The following is a 22,353-nucleotide window of genomic DNA, read 5'->3' as shown; positions in this document are numbered from 1 at the left end:
TGCAAGCTCAAAAGCTCTCAGAAACATTTAATCATCCTCAGGTCACACTCTCTCGTTACCCTCTCTAACTAAACTTTCAGAGGACAAAAACCAGCGCTCTTACTGTGACACACACTTGTGACTCTCTCTCTAAGGCCCCGCTCACACGGGACCGTTTGCGTTTATGCACAGTATGCGTATTCAAAAAAGTCTTCCGTTCACATGCATTTGTTTCATGTAACGTGTCTGTTCAAACGAGGCCGCTGGAAACGCTGTAGTACATATGCTGGGACTGTAAGTGGCGCTGTAACTTCCGCCAAAATACACCAAAAGCCGCGAAGAAGAGCAGCCCAGCAGCCCCCGCCGCAATGTTGCCATGGCTACCCTTCTGTTCATGCCCCGCGTGTATTTAGCAACATGTAGTTCATGTAATTCTCCATGTCCACTTGTTGCTGATGGTTGTGGTAGAGGAGCTGTATATTTTTGCACTAATATCTGTAGCATGGTCAGTAGCAGTAGCACTAGCAGTAGCTACTGACAGGAGGAAGTGTGTGTGGCGATTGCTGGTATTCAGCGGGATATAGTAATTTCCTCAGCATATGGATAAATGCTACGGGGAAGTTAACTGAAAGAAACCGAATCTGTGGATATTGCATCGACCGACGTCTCCGTGGAGAGGACCCGCTCAGAAAAGAGAGATATTCTCTACAAACACCGGGTGAGATCCTCCTTTGTCAATATAATGGATCAATGCATGAAATCTGACTCTGTTTATTTTGTTTAAGGAGTATATTGGGCGTTAACTATTCTGGTTTGCCTTTTATAATATTATTTCATTCAAGAACCCCTTATGCGTTTAATTAACACAGCTATTTTTGATGGTTGCTACAGCAGTGAGCAGGAGAGGTGCTATTTTTTTTTTTTTTTTTTCGATATTTTTTCAGGAAATATTCGTATAGAGGTGATTACACGGACTCGGTTGACCCCCCAGAGCGTTTCATTTGCAAATCTATCCACCTTGGGACCCGTTATCGTTTGTGGGGTCAGTTTCTATCGGCCTCGTGTAAATAATAGGGCTATACGCACGCGAAACTATGCAGATACAAGCAGTTTTCTCCACGTGTAAACGGCGCCTAAAGCTCCAGTTGTCTCTCGGCCAGCCTCTATCTAACAGGCTGTCATTGTGGGGGGATGTAACAGGACAGAAGTGAACATCAAACAGTTGATTATGGCCTAACTGCTGAACTGGACAACAGTTCAACACCCATTGCATGCTCATATCAACAGATACACACAGTCCAGTGGTCCTACACTCTCTTCTTATACTACAGCACTCATGAACTTCTCAAAGGAAACGGATCCCCTTCCACTGTGGTTTCATTAGATTAGCCGCTAAACTAAATAGAATTATAGACATAAATCTCTTTCTGTGAGTCTCTCTCGCTCTATTTCTCAAGCTCATGACCAGTTTGCAGTGCGTTATTGAGACAAGTTTATGGACCGGTTTCATGGAGACATTTCGGGTTAGCTGTGTGTTTTAAAGGCTTGTCAAAGATGCTGCACAGTGTAGCAACAGTTCCTGCACATCAAAGGCACCGTTCCACAAGCACTTGGGTGGAACTTTAATATTTCATGTGTTGGTTTTCCACTCAACTGTTTCAGAGTACTTTGCAAGATGATGATTGCCAAATTTAGCCTTAACTCATTCACTTAGATGTTATGCAATAAGTGGTTTTACTTGTAAGGGATATGGCAAAAATCTAGCAATGGGTTAAAGATCTGTCAACATGCTACCGTTTTTTCTTTCCTAATTTAAAGCAGCTTCAATATGAATTTAAGAATCGTATTGAATTGTATGTTTATTTTTCAGGGTCATCACAGTACAACTACTTTACGTACAATGCAGAGCTTTATTTTTGACCTACAACAATTTAGCCTCGGACTGTGGGAAGAAGATCATAGCACCAACGCAAACACAAGAGAACTCACAACCTCCACAGGCACTAAGTGGCTGCAGAGTTTGAGTCTAACATCTTTCAAACAGTGCTTCACCATCCACTGTGCTGCCATCAACTGCTCTACAGTACATGGCTAAGTTGCAAATAAAAGTGGAAATAAATCCACATGAAGAAACTGATGCTGGATATTTAACCTCAATACTTTTTTGGCAATGCAAACTGTAATGAAAATGAAAGTTTTTTTCTTGAAATAAATTATTTTTCTATGAAAACGATATCTCAACACTGTATCACCGCAATGCCCACTTGGATTTTATAATGTGTTTTAAATTAAAAACCTTTAGCTTTTAGACTGTTGGTTGGACTAAATGTTTTTTTTAGGATGTCACCTTGTGCACTGAGAACTTTTGAGGGTCACCTTTCAATATTTTGACATTTGTCTAAATAACCAATTAATCACAGAAATTACTTACAATTTAGTCAATGAAGCTGTCATTGCGAATTATGTTTCTTTCAAATGACTCAAATTTACCAAGGAATATTTGAACTGTAGAATTCTTTCTGTGCTTTATAATTTCAATGTTTCTACAAAATAATGTATACATTTTACAGGTATATTCACATATAAGAAGAATCAGATACTATAGTTGCAGCAAGATAACTTGCAAGGAAGACACACACACACACACAAACACCTCTCTCTCTCTCTCTCTCTCTCTCTCTCTCTCTATCTCTGTCTCTCCTGCTGGCTACTATCCCTCAACTTAGTTTACCCAGAGTCCCTTGAGAAGCTTAGTCATTACCCCTTTCTCTCTGTCTCTCAGCACATTTTGCCTTAGTCAGTCCCTCTCTCACTCTCCATTACACTTTACCTTTACCCCATGTCTTTGCTCTCTCTCTCTTTCTCTCTCTCTCTCTCTCTCTCTCTTACACACACATGCAAAAACACACACACACACAAATCTCTCTACCTACCTTGCATCCAAACATCAAAGATATGGTGTTGTTGGTGCATGCTACTTTGCAGTGGCACAACATGTGGCTAACGTTAGCTAGCTGGTCCCGCGCTGGGGGGGCATCCTAGTCCTCACACACTCACACACACATCCACAACACACACACAAACATCAACATTCACACATACACATGCACAAGCATGTGTAACATTAGCCTCGCTCCATCCCGTCCCACAATCCACCACTCTGTCGGCCCCCCCGCCCCCCCAATGCCTGGCTACGGTCCTCAGCTGTGGCAGGCCAGCGTCCTCTCCCTCTCACTCTTCACTGCTCTCATCTTCATCATCATCTTCAATTGTGTAATCCTCATAGCTGGTCAGGATGCAAGAGGCAACATGTTCACTGGTATCTTCAGTGTGTGTGTGTGTGTGTGTGTGTGTGTGTGTGTGTGTGTGTGTGTGTGTGTGTGTGTGTGTGTGTGTGTGTGTGTGTGTGTGTGTGTGTGTGTGTGTCTGAATCGGTTCAGCACGTGTGTTTTCAGAGTGTTGTTGTTGTTGTCAGCATGTGTGTGTCAGTCTGTCTGTGTGCATGATTAAGTGTGTGTGTATGTCAGTATGGCTGTAGTCTCTCCTGTCCTCCTCTCTGCAGCAGCAGCCCCAGCCCTCTATCTCCCCTCTCACTATCTGTATGAGAGTGTGCCTCTCTCGTTCCATCGTTCCCCTTCTCCCTCTCTCTCCCTCTCCCGCTCTCTCCCTCTCTCTCCATAGCTTGCTCTCTCTCCCTCGCCACGCTCCACTGCCTCTCTTGGCCCGCCTCTCAACAGCAAGATCAATGAGAGAAAGAGGAAAGACCTGAACACAGAGGTTGAAGGCGGATTAAAGGTCTGACGTCCTCTACCTATTTTTTTCTATCTGATGCAGTGATGCTCTGCCTTGTATAGTCATATTCCACTAAAACACACACTTACACACATACACGCACGCACATGCACACGCACACGCACACACACACACACACACACACACACACACACACACACACACACACACACACACACACACACACACACACACACACACACACACACACACACACACACACACACACACACACACACACACACATTAAAAGGGCAAGGAGGAGGGGAGTCCAGTATTAAAGGGGCAACTGAAGATTCACTTGACCAAATATGACGTTGGTGCAGAGGGAACAGTAGAAAGACAATGTTGTTACATCATCCAGAGTCCGAAGCCATGCTATTTCAACCACATGTGACCGGGACATGATCAGTGGAGAGGGACAATAGTCATTAACAATCGCAATGAGCCAGCACCGGACAAGATTTTGGACAGAACTCATGCATACATACATGAGGTTATGTAATGTTAAGTAATGTCCCAGGAAAGTCTGCTTGCAAGATGAGTTTCTATTACGCTGCAGGCAAAGTTGAGACAGCTTCAACTTTTTGCAGGACAACCCTGCATCTTTTTTCTGGAGCCCCTTCTGTGATGGCGCCCCTTCTGTGTCCCTGTGTTGGTCTAAAATAATTGAGAAAGATTAGCCTTTTCTGTCAGGCTGAATCTGGACTAAGGTGTTAAAGAATATCTTTATGTATGCTCAATTGTGTGTACAAAACTGTACTTAACAAGCTCTTTATGCAGCTGTACTAACAGGTGTGACTAAGCCCATTTAACACCTGAATAATGTTTTTTAAGGATATTGCATATATACAAAAAAAAAGTACAAAGGAATTGTTTTATGGCTATTTTACTGTAAATATTAAAGGTATGTGCTATGTACAGACTGATACAATATAATTATTAAAGTCATATTCTGAGATGTTATTACAATTTAGGATAATATGCAATTATTATATAAAAGATGACTACTATACTATAACAAACTATACGTTCGCTATATCATTCGCTAATCAGTAAATCAAGTCACAGGTTATTAAAAACTTTAGGTTTATATTTGGCCAAACATTTAACACTTAGTGTAAAACACATTGTGACCTCTATATGATCAATCCAATTGACCCTAACTGTGAATCTGTCCACATGCTAACTATGTGAACTCTACCACATGACAGTGATTGGTAATTTAAAGCTCACCTATTATGCTTTATTTGAACAATATATTATATGGCCATATCTATACAAAACATGTCTCTGAAGTGTTTTGCTCAAAATGCCAAACAGATCACCCATTCTAGCATGCCTCATACCTCTCTATTTCAGCCCTGTTACAAAAGTGCTGATTCTGGGTCCGTAGCTTTAAATGCAACCGAGCTGCTGCTGGCCACGCCCCTTTGGAGCGGCATGCAAGCAGTGAGCTCTGTGAAAGCTAGAGTGTCTACCAGCAGAAACTCAGCTAAACGCTGCCATGATTAAACGCCATATTATCAAAACCTTTCTGTCTTGCGGGTTTACCACAAGGTAAGGACCTTTTATATCCGGATTTTTTACACATACTCTCTCTAGTACAGCATTAGCTCTGAGTGTTAGCGATGCTTGCTAATGGAAACACAGACCATATTACTTCCAAAACACTTTGCGCATCTTATAGGAGACGATAGGTTGGGCCGTGGGCGGAACGTTGCCAGGAGGTCAATGTAAAGCCAGCCCACATTTTAGTAATGTCGTCATGACTGCAGCAAATCTGGATCAGCTCCGTTGTACCCCCGTTTTTAGAGATGTGGGTAAGTAGTAAGAGAGAGAGGGTTGTATTTTCTGACACTTTGTCAGTCTCCTTACACACCGGGGACACATATTTATGTATAAAAGACATCAAAAAGTGCATTTTGCATAATAGGTGACCTTTAAAACAAAAAAGTCTAGAGATGAGAGTATTTAAGGAAGATATAGTATAGGGCAAAGGAAGTCGAATAAGTCAAAGCGCACTTGCACTTAAAGCGTGGCTCTTGATGCTGACGGCTGGGCCATCTGGACTATCACACACAGCAACACATCCCCACACACAGCAAACACACACAGTAGCCTCTCTGCGGTTGTCTCTGTCTTCTCACCTCATCTCGAAAACAAACAACACAGCATGAAAGAGAAGAAGACAGAGCAAGGGAAACACAGTGTGAGAAAGCAGAGGCTGAAGCGAGAGAAAAAAAAGCAAACAGGGTGATTTTAAGGTCACGTACATGTTATCAGCAGGGGGGGAAAAGGGATAGTGGGGGAAGAAAAGATGATACTATACAAAGGTCGCCAAAAAAGATGCACACGTTCACTGATAAAGATATCAATCCACAACCAAAGATGATGCTCCAACATGTAAAGCTGGTAATCAGCAATGAGTTATTATTTTTAGAAGCTTTTCCAGCAGATACAAGATGCACAAGCCTGAAGGAGCCAATTAGGTCCAGAAGCTGATGCAGGTAGACAGGTCATATAAATAATGCAATGGCATGAAAGGTTATTCTGAGCACTGCAGGAACCTATCTTTAAAAAACTCCTTGTGCAGAAACTTGTACAACTTTGTGTGTTCTGTGTACTGCATCAATTATGAATGAATAAGTAATGCAGGAAACATGTTGCAAAGCTCATATTGACTGTGTGCACCACATTACTAGGAAGTATTCTTTAATTAGGGAGATGTTGTGATTGTTTTGGTTTGCTGTGCTGATATTTCTTAATATTGGATGTTGTGTTTTTATATTATTAGCTATACAATTGAGGTAACTTAATATGGGCACATTTAAAATAATCCATGAGATACTCTTTTGTGTGTCAGATGGACTTCACTTGTTTGTTGCTGGCTTCATAGTTTTCCACTGAACATTTGAATATCACTCTCCAAACATTAGGCCAATTCAAAATCCACTACAAATAAAATAGTTCAAGAGATTCCTCCTGACAATAAAAGGCATATTAATATAAAAATGTACGGGATTTGGAACCTTGCTTTTCATGACATGTCTTGTTGTAGGATGTCTGATTTAAAATAATTGCTAATTGTATTATTTTGTAATATATCAGCGAGCTATTTCTATGTTTTCAAAGAGTCAGCTTTGGGTCATATGCCAGCCTTCCAAAGTCTTGGCTCGTGCGATAAGCTAGCTTTCCTGAGACCATGAGTCCCTCTGTGTATGGCAAGGAACAGATGGAGATGTACACACACATACTGTACACACACATACTATACACACACATACTATACACACACATACTATACACACACACACACACACACACACACACACACACACACACACACACACACATACCACACACACACACACACACACACACACACACACACACACACCACACACACCACACACACACACAACACACACACACACACACACACACAGCACCACACACACACCACACACAACAAACACACCACACACATACACTATATCAAAAACACACTACCATACAAACACTTTCTTACATCTGGGATACCACAGCAACCTGGCTCTAATGGCTCATAAACATGATTTTTTTAAAATAAAATATCATGAGATATTTCCATAATCCCACGTCAAATTACTGCAGGATACAACGTGACTGAAAGTGCACAAGAAGGAAGAAATCGAGGAGAAGAGAGAGGAGATAGAGAGAGATGAGAGATGCTAAATCATGAGCCTAGCAGGCATGCACTGCATGTTAACATTAGTAGGTCAGGCAGCACAGAAATAACTATGCTGTGTGTTTGTGTGTGTGGTAACCTCATACACTCACTACTATCCAATCGTGGTGGAATCCCCATTCTGTATATTAACCAATAAAAAAAGACGCCATACATCAACATTACAAATATGATCTCCTCTTACCAGCTGTGTGTTCAGCTTCCACATGAGTGAATTCTCCTCTATATATAACTCTCCCCCCCCCCTCCAAGATGCTGTGTGAGGACACGCTGACTCCTGCTGAAGCCCCGCAGTTACAAATATCAGCTGTGCAGCAGAAAAGTTAGAGCTTTATCCCACTAATGGACTATCATTTATTGAATATGTTATCATTATCTATTTGCAGAATCACAGCAAAAGTGTAAGGACTCTGCAGAAATACAATTTGGGTAGCCAACATGTTGGTGTGTATATCTTATATACAGTGCCACTATGTGGCAAAACACAGACACAGCAGTACTGGCACAATATTCTGTAATTAAACAAAAAGGGTTGTGTGTTTGCCAACATTGACAATTAAATGTAAGGGTATATGGTGTAATGGAAGGTTTAGCATGTATGAGCTGTAACAGTTATTAATACTGTATACCTAATGAGTAATACATTGCACAGTCAATGTATTACTTGAGTGACTATAAAGTATTTTTTATTACCTCAATATTTAATGGAAGGAAATGTTTATGGCCATATAATGTAAAATATGTGTTATGTGGATTTAATACACTAACTGTGAAAAAGATTTGCAAGCTTCAGTTGAGGCCAAATGTTAACTATAGTGAAACTATACATATACTATCTATACTCTCCACAGTCCATTTCAACAAACCATTATTTTTTTATCTTTCATTATTTGTATTCATATACTTGCTGTACTTTAGAGTCGTACAAAAGGGCCACATTTTCTAAATCTTTTTCGATCCACAGTACACATGTAAGTAAACCTGAAACTAAACTATTCTGACAGACTGAGGTCATGAGTTCTCCAATCCATGATTAAACTGAGATGTTTAACTTCCACCTCTTGAAAATTCAATGATATGACTAACCGAAATGAAATGAACTGCTAAAGGCCTTGCTTGTACGTTTGTGTATGGGGTCGTACAGTATATCTGAACGTGTGCTTCGATGTGTGTAGCTCCTCAGAGATTAGTCATCTGCTCAATGGGATTAGCTGCCCTGGCTGTACTCAGGCATGACCCCTGCTGAACTATTTAATGTTAGCTTGCTAGCATGTTAGCTGAACAAGAGGAGATCACAGCTAATACATTCATATTGCTGAGAAGACAGTGAAAGCATCTGATAACTGAAGCAGTAAAAAAGGTTAATTTGAACTCAACCTAGATAAGAAGAACACCATTCATCACAAACTGCTACGACTTCGTAACACGACGTGTTCGAAAGGCTATCAGCCCCAAAGAGTTTGTTTCCTGCTTGCCTGCTTTTTCAGAAAGGTGATTTATTTTCAGAGACAAGCACTTGTCAGTCCTAGCCTCCAGAGTCAACCATGGTAACAGGCCAAGTTCTGGTGATTGCGACTGAGGTTTGGAACCTGATGTGAGCTGGCCTTGCCCCTTCACGGCTTCCAGATTTGGCTTAGTTTCGGAGATGTCAACTATAGACGGATTGATGCGGAGAAACAGTTCCAGTTACCAGAACCCTAGCTAGCTTCAGGCTAGTTTATGTGACTCGTGTCTTTGCCAAAAGGTGATACTAAACCAAATAAAAGCATCAAAAATCATAGTAGTTTCATTAGGTTATTGTTCAAACCACTGATATTGGATTGTGTGATTGTGTGTGGCTTGCGTACCACAGTGGAGTACCTTTTCAATGGCATATTGCTATAGGCACATTTTGATGATACGTTTTTATGATTTAGTCTAGACCTACTTCCATCTCATTACATTTATGATGTCTCCAGGCCTAAATGAAAGTTATACATTTAACAACTGCTAATTCACTTTCCTCCCAACTTTCAAGGGTCAGAGCCACAAACAAGATGATGCAACTTTGGTTTTCTGTTCATCAATTAGAAACAGAACCTGTTGACATTTTCAAATAATAAGTCCCTAAATGAGTCTGAATGAAGCTTAACTTGCCTACGTTTTTATCTGGATCTTTGTTAAACATAGCTTCATGTTTTCCATTGTGGTCAGTGTCTCACATGGCAAGGAGCATTAGCAGGCCGATAACTTTAATGTAAAAGTACTGACCGATGGAACTAAATCTAATTTCCCTTAATTACTCAGCTTCACTCGGTCCTCTGCCAGCACCGCTGATCTCTAGCACCTACAGTTCTGTGAAACCTTGAAACAGGGATCGGATCAGTATTTTAGGAAGGATGTGACACACATCTTGTTCCAGGACTATTTGAAAGGCGCCTGTGACATTAATATGTTAGAGGGCCAACCTGTACTTTAGACAGGCTTTGGAAACTGGTGATGAGGGATAAAAAGGACATCGTTCTTCGCAACGTGTTTTTGTTTGTTTGTAGGTAACGATTACAGGACATGTACGTTACAAGTACAAATATAGATGCTAAACCCAGATTTTTTGATTGAAAAAGCTTTAAAACCATTCAAAGTGTACACGCTAAAACACAGCGCTAGGGTTTTACATTCACCAAACACAGGTAACGGACTGCTAGTTAATCATTACGGACACTGATTAAACTCAGTTGACCGTCCTACTCTACCATCAAAAGGCAATTTTCTAAAGCGAACCACACAGCAGGTGAGTGAGAGAATACATAGTTATTAAAGTAAGTGAAGATACATTACATTGACTGAGGATGAAGAGTTGCAACGTTCCATCTTCACATGTAGCCTTCACACCGGCCCAGTAGGTGTCAGCCCTTCTACAAGCAGGGCTATCCAAACACCTACAGACCTAAGTCCAATTCTTCAAAACACGTGCGGATCTTCCCTAATATATCACTGAAGTTCTCATGAAGTGAGCTAACCTGTGACCGCAGCTCTACAGAACAGATCTGTGTAAGTCCTGCTGCAGATGCATAGCTCTGGGCTCAATAGTCCTACAGCTGCTAGGGAAGTTCTCTCCCTCCTCTGATCTCCTCTCATGCCTCCACCGTTGATTAATTTGTCCGCCGTGCCCCCTCCTCAAAGTTACATCACAGCACCAGCTGGACAGTTGCACAGATGGATGGATTGATGTAGCGAGGAGTTTTCTGGAAGGAATCCAGTAAAAACTAATCGAGAAAAGCCAAATATATGTTAGAACTCCTGCTCGTGCACACTAGATCTCTCCTCTACTGTGTGTGTCGCTTTCATTTTCCCTTTCTATTCCCTCCTTTGTCCCACCTAAAATAGATCCACCTCTGTAAAGTCTATTAGCAGCCTAAGGTAAGCTTCTTATGAAGAGACTCTTGCTCTCTTGGAACACGGGAGGCCAGTGACACTCAGTAGGACCAAACAACAATCACACACTAATAACACCAGGGTGGGATTTAAGATGAGAAGAAAAGAGGATTTGGCGAGATAGAGAAGAGAACACACTGAAATCCACATACTGTAGAATTGACAATCTGCACAAGCATAGATACTACTGAATATATATTTTAAAATAATGTGATTCATTTTTGGTTGGGTAGAATACTTTGATCTTTAAATGTGATTTCTTTGTCAGGATTAGCGGTGATACCTATTCGATGCCATACTGTACACTTCCTGGTTGAATCTATTTGTATGGTTGTTCATATGGAATTGTGTTTTATGTTATTGTTCATGCAATTACATGAACATGTTATGAGCATAGGAAATATTTAAGTGAAAAAAGGTCTTGATTCTAAAACAGGTTGTTTTTCTGTTTGCCGAGAATGCACATGGTAAAAGATTAAAAGAGGGTCAATGAGGGAGATTCGAGTAACTAATGTATCAATCAGGCTGAGAGAGCACATACTGAAACATCCTCCAGCAGTAATCTAGCAGTCTTGAGCTCAGGAAACACCCTCTGTTTTTTAATCCATTATCTTAATGAGATAAACGGGATTAACCAGATGAATGTGAGATGGAAACCCAGCAGTCTGTTAGTGTATCTGCCAACAGACTGCAAACTGTGTGTGTGTGTGTGTGTGTGTGTGTGAGGTGTGTGTGTGTGTGTGTGTGTGTGTGTGTGTGTGTGTGTGTGTGTGTGTGTGTGTCTGCATACTGTATATGCGAGTGTGTCTGCATGTGTCAGTCCTTGAGCGCATTCTACTTTTCATATATCCCTATCAACTAAGAGACCAGTCAGCTTCTTTCATAAGTGTACTCTTTTATCTGATAGAATGACATCTTTGCACAGAGAGTTTGTCTCTTTGTGTAGCCTAAACCGTAAGTTTATAAGCGAGGTCACAAAATGCCTCCAAGCGGGATTTCTTACTAATGCGGGCGCATCCTCTCTGGGTCAAAGTGTATGTCCTTCAAGCAGACAATGTGATATAAACACTTAAGTAGAGTCCACGAATAAGCACAATCAAGACTGAGTACATAATGAGATTTAGTCTGAATCAAGATCCAGAGGGTGCCAAGATCAAGCTTGTACTAGGATATAACCAATTCATTCATTAATATTTTATAGTAATTGTATAGTATAATCAAAAGTATTTAAGAACAAACTATAGTTCTTACATTTTATTTGAAGACTAGGTGGTGTAGAGAATGTGCTTGTAAAGTAGCTTAACTAGGTTTAAATAAAAAAGCAAAGAAGAAGTAAAGAGTTTATATAAAATCCAAAAAGGGGTACGTGAGTTCGTCTGACAGAGCTCTGGGGGTACCTCAGACCAAACAGGTTGGGCCCCTCTGGTCTAGCCTTTAAGATAGCATGGAAGAACAAAGTCTGTTAGATGTAGTGCAACTTGATAGACACTAAGCAAGACTAATGGCTGATGAGAATTTACAGTAAAGACCTATAAGCTGTATCTCTAGCAAACGCATACGATATTAGTTCCTCGAGCTAGTTTAATTGCATTTTTAAATAAAGTGGTAGTAGCGTCAATATACAGCATCTGAATCTCCTCCCCCATGGCTTTATAATTTCAAAATAAAGTTTGCTACGTACAAAAATGTATGTGACTTTCTAAAAACCAACAGTCAACATTACGCAGCCATTGGCCAGGTGTGCAAAAGTGATAAAGTAAGCAAACTTTTCTCTCAATATTTTGACAGTCATTCACATGACTACTTCTGCCCCATTTCATGTGCACAAATATCATGAAAGCCTTAAGGGGAGACCATCCTACAGTGTGCTCTTTGACCCTAATTGGAACAATGATTGCATGTTGCCCCTCTTGGCTTTTCACTTACCACTAGGAAAGGGTACTTTGTTCAACTCGGGACAGTTCTGAATGTCTTTAGTCTGATTGTCTTTATCTAAAGAGATCTAAAGACATGTTGTAAAATAGTGTTCGATCTTAGCATACCCTGACTTTTAAGCATTGTTCTATGCAAGCTCACACTGGTTCTGCTGCTTTCAAATGGGCCATGGCATTTCTAAGTATGCACACATGTGTCAAGAGTTCTCTCCAGTCAACCAGCGAATCCGTCCGTTATCTACACAGCCAGCCAGCTAGTCAGATAGCTAGTCCTTTGAAGTGTGTGTCCTATCAACCCAGTTTCTTGTCTCTCTGGGCATCACATGTTGTCAGACCAACAGCTGAGCAACAGCTCGGCAGTCCCATTAGAGTTGCTTCGCTAGAGCATAGCTCACTCCTGTAAAAATATCACCTTATACTGTAGTTTCACAAAGCACAGCACACCATTCGTACAATAGGTAACCTGTCACCAATTGAATGTGATGACAGGAGCACTTTGGTTACTATCACTTACCAAGACTGTGGTTGGTTGTAAAAGGCTTCAATTGGATGACCTAAGTAGATTTGCCGTAAAAGACTACACGTTTAAATCCTCCTTTGAATTAAAAATCATACTATCTTGATGACCGTTCTCATGAAAAGATGATCTGAGTAATTCACACATCATTTAAATGTACAAATTAAAGGGTTAACTCATTAAAATAATAAAAGTGACCATGAGGGTCAAAATAATCAAAAACAGACCATTTTATCCAATGATACAAGTCAACACTGTTACACTGTTTACTTTGTTTATCTTCCATTCCCCTCAGCTCTACTCCAATCTGCTCTCATCCTGTGTCTCACCTTTGTCGTGAGGATGCAGATGCAGTCCATCCTCACTAGTCCGGCCGGTGAACTTTCACCAAAACATCTTCCAGCTGCTACTTGCACCACTCACCCGCTTGTTGCTTTTAGTGACATCCTTCTGCTATCTGTCCGTCTTTGTCTCCTCCTCCTCCCTCTCTTCTTTCATCACTCAATCTATCTCTCCTCCCTTCCTCATGTCATCTTCACCTGTCTTTTCATCGGAGCATCCAGAGAGGACTTCTATGCTAAAATAGAGGCGGATTGGGAAACATGGCAGCTGTCCCGGTGCACCTCAGCCCGCCCTCTTGTTTTCCAGCTGCTATCTGCGTTTTATGGCAGCTGGTTGCCACATTTTGACTTCAAGAAATGCATGGCTCAGTATATGTCCGTGCAAACCCTGAACACACTCAGCACACACAAAAAAGGGCAAACATATCGAGACAGGCGCAGAAACGCATACACATGAATGCACAGGCAAACACTCACACGGACAGACTTTTATACACAGACGTAAGCACACACACAAATACTTATGCTACACACACACACACACACACACACACCACTCTCTGCTGTTTTATCAGGTCAGGCGTGGGGGGGTAGACTAAGTGAACAGTAACAGCAGTAGAGCAATGGATGCTCTACTTTCAACTTTGGGTATAAGCAAAGTTAAAGCTCGTTTGCACCCTGAAGCTTCACACAAAGAAGAGATTCACTCAAGATGCCCTGAACGATGTGAGGGTCTCAGGACAGAGGGTGTCGTATTTGTACGCTGTATAAACTGTAAAGCCCAATGAGATAAATATAAAATGTGGGATATTGGGCTATATAAATACACTTTGATTGATCGATTGATTGATTGAATATCATTGGGTCTCAATTTATTTTATATTATGCTATTTAATACCAGTAATCCCATTTTATTTATTGTCATCACTTACATCATTTTGTCCTTTAAGACACTTGTGTGAAATTCACTTTGCAAATTCATTTTTTTATTGCGGCAAACAAACGTTATAGTTGAGGCCACAGTGACCAACAAATTCAAATAATTTCATCCTTGAGCCCAAGTAGACGTTTGAGAGAAGTGTTAAGAAATTCCTTCCAGGCATAAGGAATATCACCTTCACATTCACATTCATTTCAATTAAAAACTATAGTTGAATATTATGCATTTTCAAAGACAATAAAACCAGCTTATAGGCAGCACATGAATACAACCGTAGTAAGAACCAACCCAAACACAATACAAGCAGTATTAACTGTAAGGGGACATGTTTCCTGATACACAAACATAACTGTATTAAAACAGCTTTTCACTATAAAGCAAAGTAAGTCCATATTAAATCAAATTCCCCAAGATGTGGACTATCAGCAGCAGAAGAACAAAGCCAATTTGTGTGCAGTGTAAACCTGTGTTTAAACAGCCTAAACCACACAATGCCATTTCAGCAAGATCAACAAGCGAAACTAGTTGCATGAGCCCATCTCTAAATAAAATGTTACTGAACTGAATTGATTCCCCTTGTCATATTATGTAATGAAATGTAAGCCGATGTCCAAACAGCCAGCCTGCATAAACGATCTGTCCATCTAACTGAGCTCTCTGCAGCCACCAGCCCCTCTGCATGGCTACAGAGGAGACGTGTTGTCACCAGTTCATAATTGTACTTCCTGTATCATAAATGTTTCTATTTAGGACAAGTGATATGTTAGACACAAAAAAACTATCAAAGTCTTACCTCTATGTTTTCTCATTTTGTACAACCATTTTTCTTCTGTGTAAACAATAGCAGGGTGAACATTGCCCCTTTTCTCTTCATAATCTGCATCCTTAAGTAAAAATAGCATTAAACCAAATGGGCACAGATACAGAACGTGGTGCAACACAGTGAAATAAAACTACCTTTAGAGGTTCTGACAGTAATTCTGACAAAAGACAATAACTAGATCATGTATTTACTAACGGAATCAAAGCAAATGTATACACTATCTGACAGATATCAGCTAAATAAAACCTGAAAAATCGAAATATGGTGAACCCATAATAACGATGACCACTACAAAGAAATCTCTGCCACATGACCATATAAACATATATAATGGGATTCAGTACAGTATATTAACCAACCGGACAAAATGTCATAGGTACAGGGGGATAATTGCCTTCTCATCATACAGTAGATTCTCTGAAAATCATAGCAGCACTTTTCTAGAGTCGTGCAGCCCTAACTGTAAGCTCAAGTTTGCCACCCAGAAACTGAGATCACTCTCAAGTTTGATTCTCTGGGCAGAGATGTCTTGCAGTTTTCCCATGGTGCTGATACAACACAAGCAGAGCTGTCTTACCTTGTTGGGGATCAGTGGGCTGGTTGCTGGCCGGGGGCTGGCTGGGCCGTGGCTCGGGCTGGTGGAGGTGACTTTAACTGGCCCGGGGCTGGTCGGACTGGAAAAAGATAGCAAGGAGAGAGGGTGTCTAGAGGTTGATCTGAAAACTGTCTGATATTATTCTGCACTTCTACATCTGAATTCCCAAAAGCAAACAAATTGCAGTGTTGGCTGCAATATGTCAACTAACTTATGTGAAAGACATGCTTTTTCATTTAAATCTTTCTGTGTGTTTTGGCATTTGTTGGAAATAAATAGTAGCGTGTACAGCAAGTTAGCCTGAGCGGGATAGCTAAAGAACAATAGATGTCCAATTACGAAGAAGGACCGCCTGTAGTAACTTCAACAACAACTACAGTATAGGATATTGATTAAGAAGCTATAGTCTCTGCTAGCCTTTAGCATTCATTTTTTTCTTCTACATTACCTTTATGCCACTATCAAACAGGGTGCATCAAAATGTAACTGAAGCTATTCTTTGTTTGATGTTGTGTCCACATCTTTGGTGTTCATTTCTCATTGCTGTAGTGTTTTCCACTGTTTATACCAAACATAACGTATCAGTTTGGTATGGGAAAATGTCAGTAAAATCCTGCTAATGTACTTTAATAACAATTCAAACATACCTCAGATGAAGCCCTTTAGTCAAAGGCCCTGTAGGACTTCTGGGACTGCGGCTGCTGAAGCTGAGCTTTCCCTGGTTGAGGCTGCTTGGACTCGTGCTGGGAGTGACCTGGCCGAAGCCTGAATCCTTGGTGGTCACAGGTGATGTGGAGACTACGACAGCGTCTGTGACTCTGATGGGACCCGGGCTGGTGACAGGACTGCCGCTTTTTGGGGTGAGTTTGTCCGGAGAAATTGGAAACACAAAGCTCTCGATGGTGCTGGAGACGAGGGCCGAGACAGTCGTCAGGTTGGGGTCCGGAGAGGTGGAATCACTCTGTGGAATGGTGGAGGAGGTGGAGCTTGCCACCGAAACATTAGAGTTGGTGGCAGTGAGTTGAGGCTTTGTTCCATTCAGTGCTGATCTAGGAGGTTTTTTTATTGGGCATTTGGGGGTTTCTACACCATTCACTGGGGCTCCGGGGGATGTGGCAGCAGAAGGAGAAGAGGGCAGAGAATCAGACGCCAATGATTTGGAGACTCCTGATTGGACAGGAGGGAGGGGAGCACGACACTTGAGCTTGGCTGGTTGTGACTCCGGTGAAACAGACTGTGTTGTAGGGGAAGATGGCTTTGATGTGGGTGTCCCGGATGGTAGTGGAGCAGCATGGGACTTGATCGACCTGGGTTTGGGGGACAGACGTTTTAGCTGGGATGATCCTTCACTAGCTGGGGGGCTCAGGGTAACTGAGGGGGGCTGTGGCTGGGGAGAAGGCTCTGCTGGGGGGTTATAGGAGTCAGGGAGGCTCCAGGGACCGGCTGTCTGGTCCACAGAACTGTCACTGTCAGCGAGGATGGTCAACTCGTAGTACTCCTGGATGTCTGGGAGGACAACATAATAGATTAGAGCCAGGAGGAATGACTGAACGGTTAAGTGGTTTTGTAAATGAAGTAATGACACTTTAAAGGGATGAATGTATGACAGTAATAATAAAGACTTACTTATTATAAAACTACACAAATTAATGAATATTTGAATAAATATCAGGCACACTGAGGCAATGTGTTCTCCAAAGAATACAGAACAGAAGAGATGCGATGATTATTCAAAGATGAAGTAGCTATTCAATTAATGATTAGTATATCTGTCAATATTTATCACTCAGAATTCAAATCAGTTTCTGGTTTAATCGTCTCCAGACTTAGGTGTTATTTGTTTTACATCATTATAAACTATAAATATATTGGGTTGTGGACAGTTTATGAATAAAAAATCAAGCTTCAAAATCTGGGCTCAGTAAGAAGGAGATCACTTTTTCACAATACATCGATCGAAACATAAGCAGTCCTATTCATCTAAAATGAAAATTATAATCAGTTGCAGCGCTGTAAAGCTGTTCCCAATTCAGTAGAAACCCGTAATCACTACTGTATGCAGATTGCATTCAGAGTACATTTAGTACATTGGTGGAGAAAATGCCTATACACTGTTGACCTCTAGTGGAAGCACAATGATACTGCCACCATATGTATTTAAACAGTAACTCCTGAAGTAGTCACAGTTCTCCACTTCAAAGAGAATTAGTTAATTATATTGTCATTTCCCAATGTAAAAGATAAAACAAGGACCCTATTAGATTAACTTCTATGATTTATGGTTTCACTTTCCCCTCTCTGCATACACAACTGACAGTTCTGCACTAAATCATACACATTGTTAGCTCAGACTGCTAAAACAAATAAGTGAAGTGGTCATAAAGAGATGATGAAGAGGAAGAAAAACAGAGGTGCAGTATGTGGGGAGAGGAAAGGGAAGATACAGACAGTTGAAGGATGGTTTGTGAAGAGAAAAGGGGAATAAAGTGAAGAGAGATTTGAACAGTATCATACATAAAAATAACCACACAACAGGCATCAAGGATGGGAACAAAATACAGTAACACACACACATAAATAAACATGTTCAAACATATTACATTACAGAATAGGCCAAACATATTTAAGACATAAGAAGTCAAGGATAAATAATACAAGGAAAAAAAAGACAGTACTGTTGTTTTAAGACACAGCTTAAACATGAAAGACTTTCGATTTAAAGGTCAAAGTCCCACACAGGATTTCAGTGCCCTGTTTAGTGAACAGCACACACACACATGCTCACACACGGAGAGGAGTGTTACTGTAGGAACTAAAGGTGTGGGCGTGGCACAAAGCAGGTAGAGAACCAGTTTGTTTAACAACACGAGCCTAGTTCACAACAAGCGGATCAAACCAGTTATACACAAGCTGTTAACTCTTGGGAGGAATTTATACTTGCAACACATTCACTAAATGCATGCAGGCTTTCCACAAAGGGGCCCAGTGTTTGCTGTGACAGGCCACATCACGCCTACATGGTAGTGATCGGATCTCAATTTTCTGGTGAAAATAAGCCATGTGATAGCACAAGTTATAGTAGAAACCGTGAATACTATGCTACCACAGCGCTCCTGTCCTTCTCAAAAGATCAGAGGGCCGTCAGTCAAACAAAAGCCAAACCTCCTTAGCTTTATCTGGACAAAAGAACACTAAAGCCAATCTGTCTTCATGCCTTCATATTGAATCCCAAACACATAGTTTCCTTCCTGACTGACAAACTACACCTCTCCGTCAATGGTAAAGACATAAAAGCAGCTATCAATGGAAACACAGAGCTTTCAAACTTGTTTTGGAAACCAGCTCTCAAGTACAAATCTGAAGGGTCACGAAAAAAAAACATTGGCATGCAGTAATATAGACGGTTTCTGTTTTATACGCCAAGGTTTTGAAATCCACGATAATGTTTCAAAATAGCTAACTAAAATCTCTTTCCAAGAACCACAGCCCAGTTAAAACTGTCTACAGCGAAGATACAAGTGTATCCCAATCTTAACCTAGAGGGAAATTAATATGTTAACATGATTTGGATAATTTAACACTTTTCTCTAACATAACTATGCTGGTTTTAATTCCTTATTCTCTGTTAATATAATGTAAAAATGGAGCCTAGGGCAGTCAAATGTGCAAAACATGGATAAAAATAGTGCAAATAAAGCTTACGTTAAAAGGGGCTTCAGAGATGTTCTACATATTTAGAATAATAATACATTTCATGGTACTCAAAGACACTTTAAATGTTAAAACTCATAAAAACATTTCACATCCAAGTATCAGCAGAAGGGCTGCAGCTAACAATTACTTTCATTATTGAAATATATGTGCTTGTATTATGGTCTTATTTATAACATGTACAAATAATGAAAAATGTCCGTCTGAGTTTCTCCAAGGTTGTGTCTTTGAAAGTCCCGTTTTGTCAGTCACAGACCCAGAGATATTCAGTTTAATATACTGACAGAAAGGCTCTATATCTGAGAGGCTGACAACAGATATTTCTGACATTTTTGCATAAAACAATCAAATCAATTACCACAAATATTTGGCTAACACCTTCTGTTGATGGACTCAATATTATGGGACTAATCACTTTAACCAGCAGATAAAGGCTAACCGAAGCTTCGCAAATAGAAGGTATAAATGGATGTATAAATGAAAAGTCACGGGCAGCGTATCTGAAAATTCAAACTGATGTCCTTACCAAGCAGAGCACTGAAGAGCTGACTTTGGAAGACATTGATGACTCTGTCCAGAGACTGCTGCAGCTGTGAGTCCTCCTCCACGCTGCCCTGTTTGCTCCGGCTCTGGTTCTGCTGTCTTTGGTCAAGTTTAGTCCGGTACTGCTGTAGAAGCTCCAGGGCTCGCTGAGCATCTACATATAAAAATATACATGTAAATAACTAAAACCTTTTTTTCCCCATGAGTAATGACTCAGATACAAATCTCCGGGCACTCTTAAGTAGAGCAAGGAGATAAATGTGCATTAAAAGCCTCCATTAATTGAGGATTAGTATGGTTAAAAACTCAGACCTCACAAGGTCTTCCTCAGGGTGAAGCTAATATAAAACAGATTGATAATACCTGGCTCCGTTAATAGTGAGTGTGGACACAGATGTGCCTGAAGAATGTTTTCTTTCGGTTTCTGTCTCAGCTACTTCCAGTTTGTTAGTGTTTGACATGCCATGCAAATTTGACAGCAACTCAAAATGAAAAGTATTTCTTCTTTCAGTACTTTGCAAGGTTGTAGCAATTGTTTGCTCAAAAAAGGGGGAATTACTGTGCATGTTTTACCCTTATTTTACAATAAAGCGGAACAATTAAGTGTTTTATTTTATTTTTAAGTCTAATTTCAAAGCAAACAGAGGAAATGTGGCTATTTATTGTATGTTATAGTATCTTCAATATGTGAAATTGGACCTACTATTACGTTTTACTATTATGGCTTTTTATTTCTAGGGTCTAATGCAAAGGGACATGAGGGCAAAATAGTTTGGTGTGAAAGAAGGAACAGACTACATTCCAGGCTCTCTGGCACACTGAACAGCTGATTAAACCGGAAGCACTGAGAGTATTGCATCTAACTGTAACCAATGCAACTTGCTTTGAATGCCAAACAGTCTGCCCATGTAATATATTGATCGTTTACGTTCGGCTTAGCCTATAAAACCACATAAATCAAGCAGAACGTTTTCAGATATGAATCATATATTATAGTATATTTCATTGCAATACTTTACTGTAATACGGCATGCAATCAACTATAGGCAAAGTCAAAAATGTTGAGCTGAATTCCCCATATTTGCAGTGCATAGCCCATAAGCAGATTTGTAAAAATGAAACAAGCTAACGTGGGTGGATAACTTGGGTGCCGAATTTACCACAGTGTGTTGATATTAAGTAAAATATTTGTAATGTATGATATACGATGTGTGAGTGCGACAATTAACAATTCAGCGTTAAATTGACGGTTTGTTAGTGAAGTTTCGCGAAATCAAGGGCGCTTCGTTGAGTTAAAGCTACGTCAACGCAACCTTTTCAGAGTTGTAAAAACCTATGCTTTAGATATTGTTTGTCAAAATAAAATATGTGGTGGAATACATTACGGAAGTAGAGATGAACACTTAAAAAACTATTTACCTTTCTGTCGCACAGGCATGGTGACACGCTCAGTCCTTCCTCTCACGGGGGCTGGTCTCTGTGTCGATGTGATAGTCTCTGTTAATGCAGATGTGTGTGTCTGTCCCGGGACAGCCTGCCTCCAAACTGGGAGACCAAACTGACACCACAACCGTCTACACCCACCTGTCTTTTTAATCACAAGGGATACTTTTTCAAGGTGTTTTTAAGTCCAAGAAAAGCCGTCACAGCGGCGGAGGAAGAAATGAAGCGTTGGTATCAAACGTTGACAGTCACCGCGTGGACTTAGTACCCGGAGCTTGTTTTCTTTCTCTACTTCTCTTTCACTTTTTACTCTTCCTCTCTGTCTGGCTTTGGAAAAGCTAATGCAGTCCATTTCTTCATTCAGGTGACTTGACTCCAACACGCCGTCGGACCGGTTTTTTGGCGGATGAACAAACACTCACGCGCGCGCGAACATACTCACACACTAAAGAGTCCCCAAAAGACTCACACACTGATGCACACACCTCACAACACAAAATAGCTATTGTGGGTCTCTGCTTGTCATCGTGTTTTGTCATGTTAAAAAGCTAGTGTGCAGAGCATAAACGCCAGGTTTATTCCAGGGCAAAC

The 22,353-nt window shown here is 40.7% G+C and overlaps 1 protein-coding gene across 3 annotated transcripts in view; it reads right to left on the bottom strand.

The window, feature by feature from the left end:
• The window catches only part of LOC117495918 (disks large homolog 1-like), a 113,968-nt gene extending 91,822 nt beyond the window's left edge, over positions 1-22,146 (bottom strand). For 2 of the 3 annotated variants that reach the window (XM_034147516.1, XM_034147517.1), the window contains exons 1-4: positions 21,739-22,145; positions 20,303-20,473; positions 16,713-17,571; positions 16,048-16,144 (exon numbers count right to left, since the gene is read on the bottom strand). In XM_034147516.1, coding sequence (XP_034003407.1) covers positions 16,048-16,144; positions 16,713-17,571; positions 20,303-20,473; positions 21,739-21,757 — 1,146 coding nt within the window. In that variant the 5' untranslated portion in view covers positions 21,758-22,145. Of the gene's footprint in view, positions 1-16,047; positions 16,145-16,712; positions 17,572-20,302; positions 20,474-21,738 lie in introns of all 3 variants that reach the window. The other variant, XM_034147515.1, reaches the window with a different exon arrangement.
• Positions 22,147-22,353: the final 207 nt, after the last annotated feature.

The sequence above is a fragment of the Trematomus bernacchii genome, unplaced genomic scaffold (assembly GCF_902827165.1).
Source record: "Trematomus bernacchii unplaced genomic scaffold, fTreBer1.1, whole genome shotgun sequence".
NCBI classification, from domain to species: Eukaryota; Metazoa; Chordata; class Actinopteri; order Perciformes; family Nototheniidae; genus Trematomus; species Trematomus bernacchii.
The sequence above is the reverse complement of the archived record's forward strand: the minus strand, read 5'-3'. Positions and strand labels throughout refer to the sequence as shown.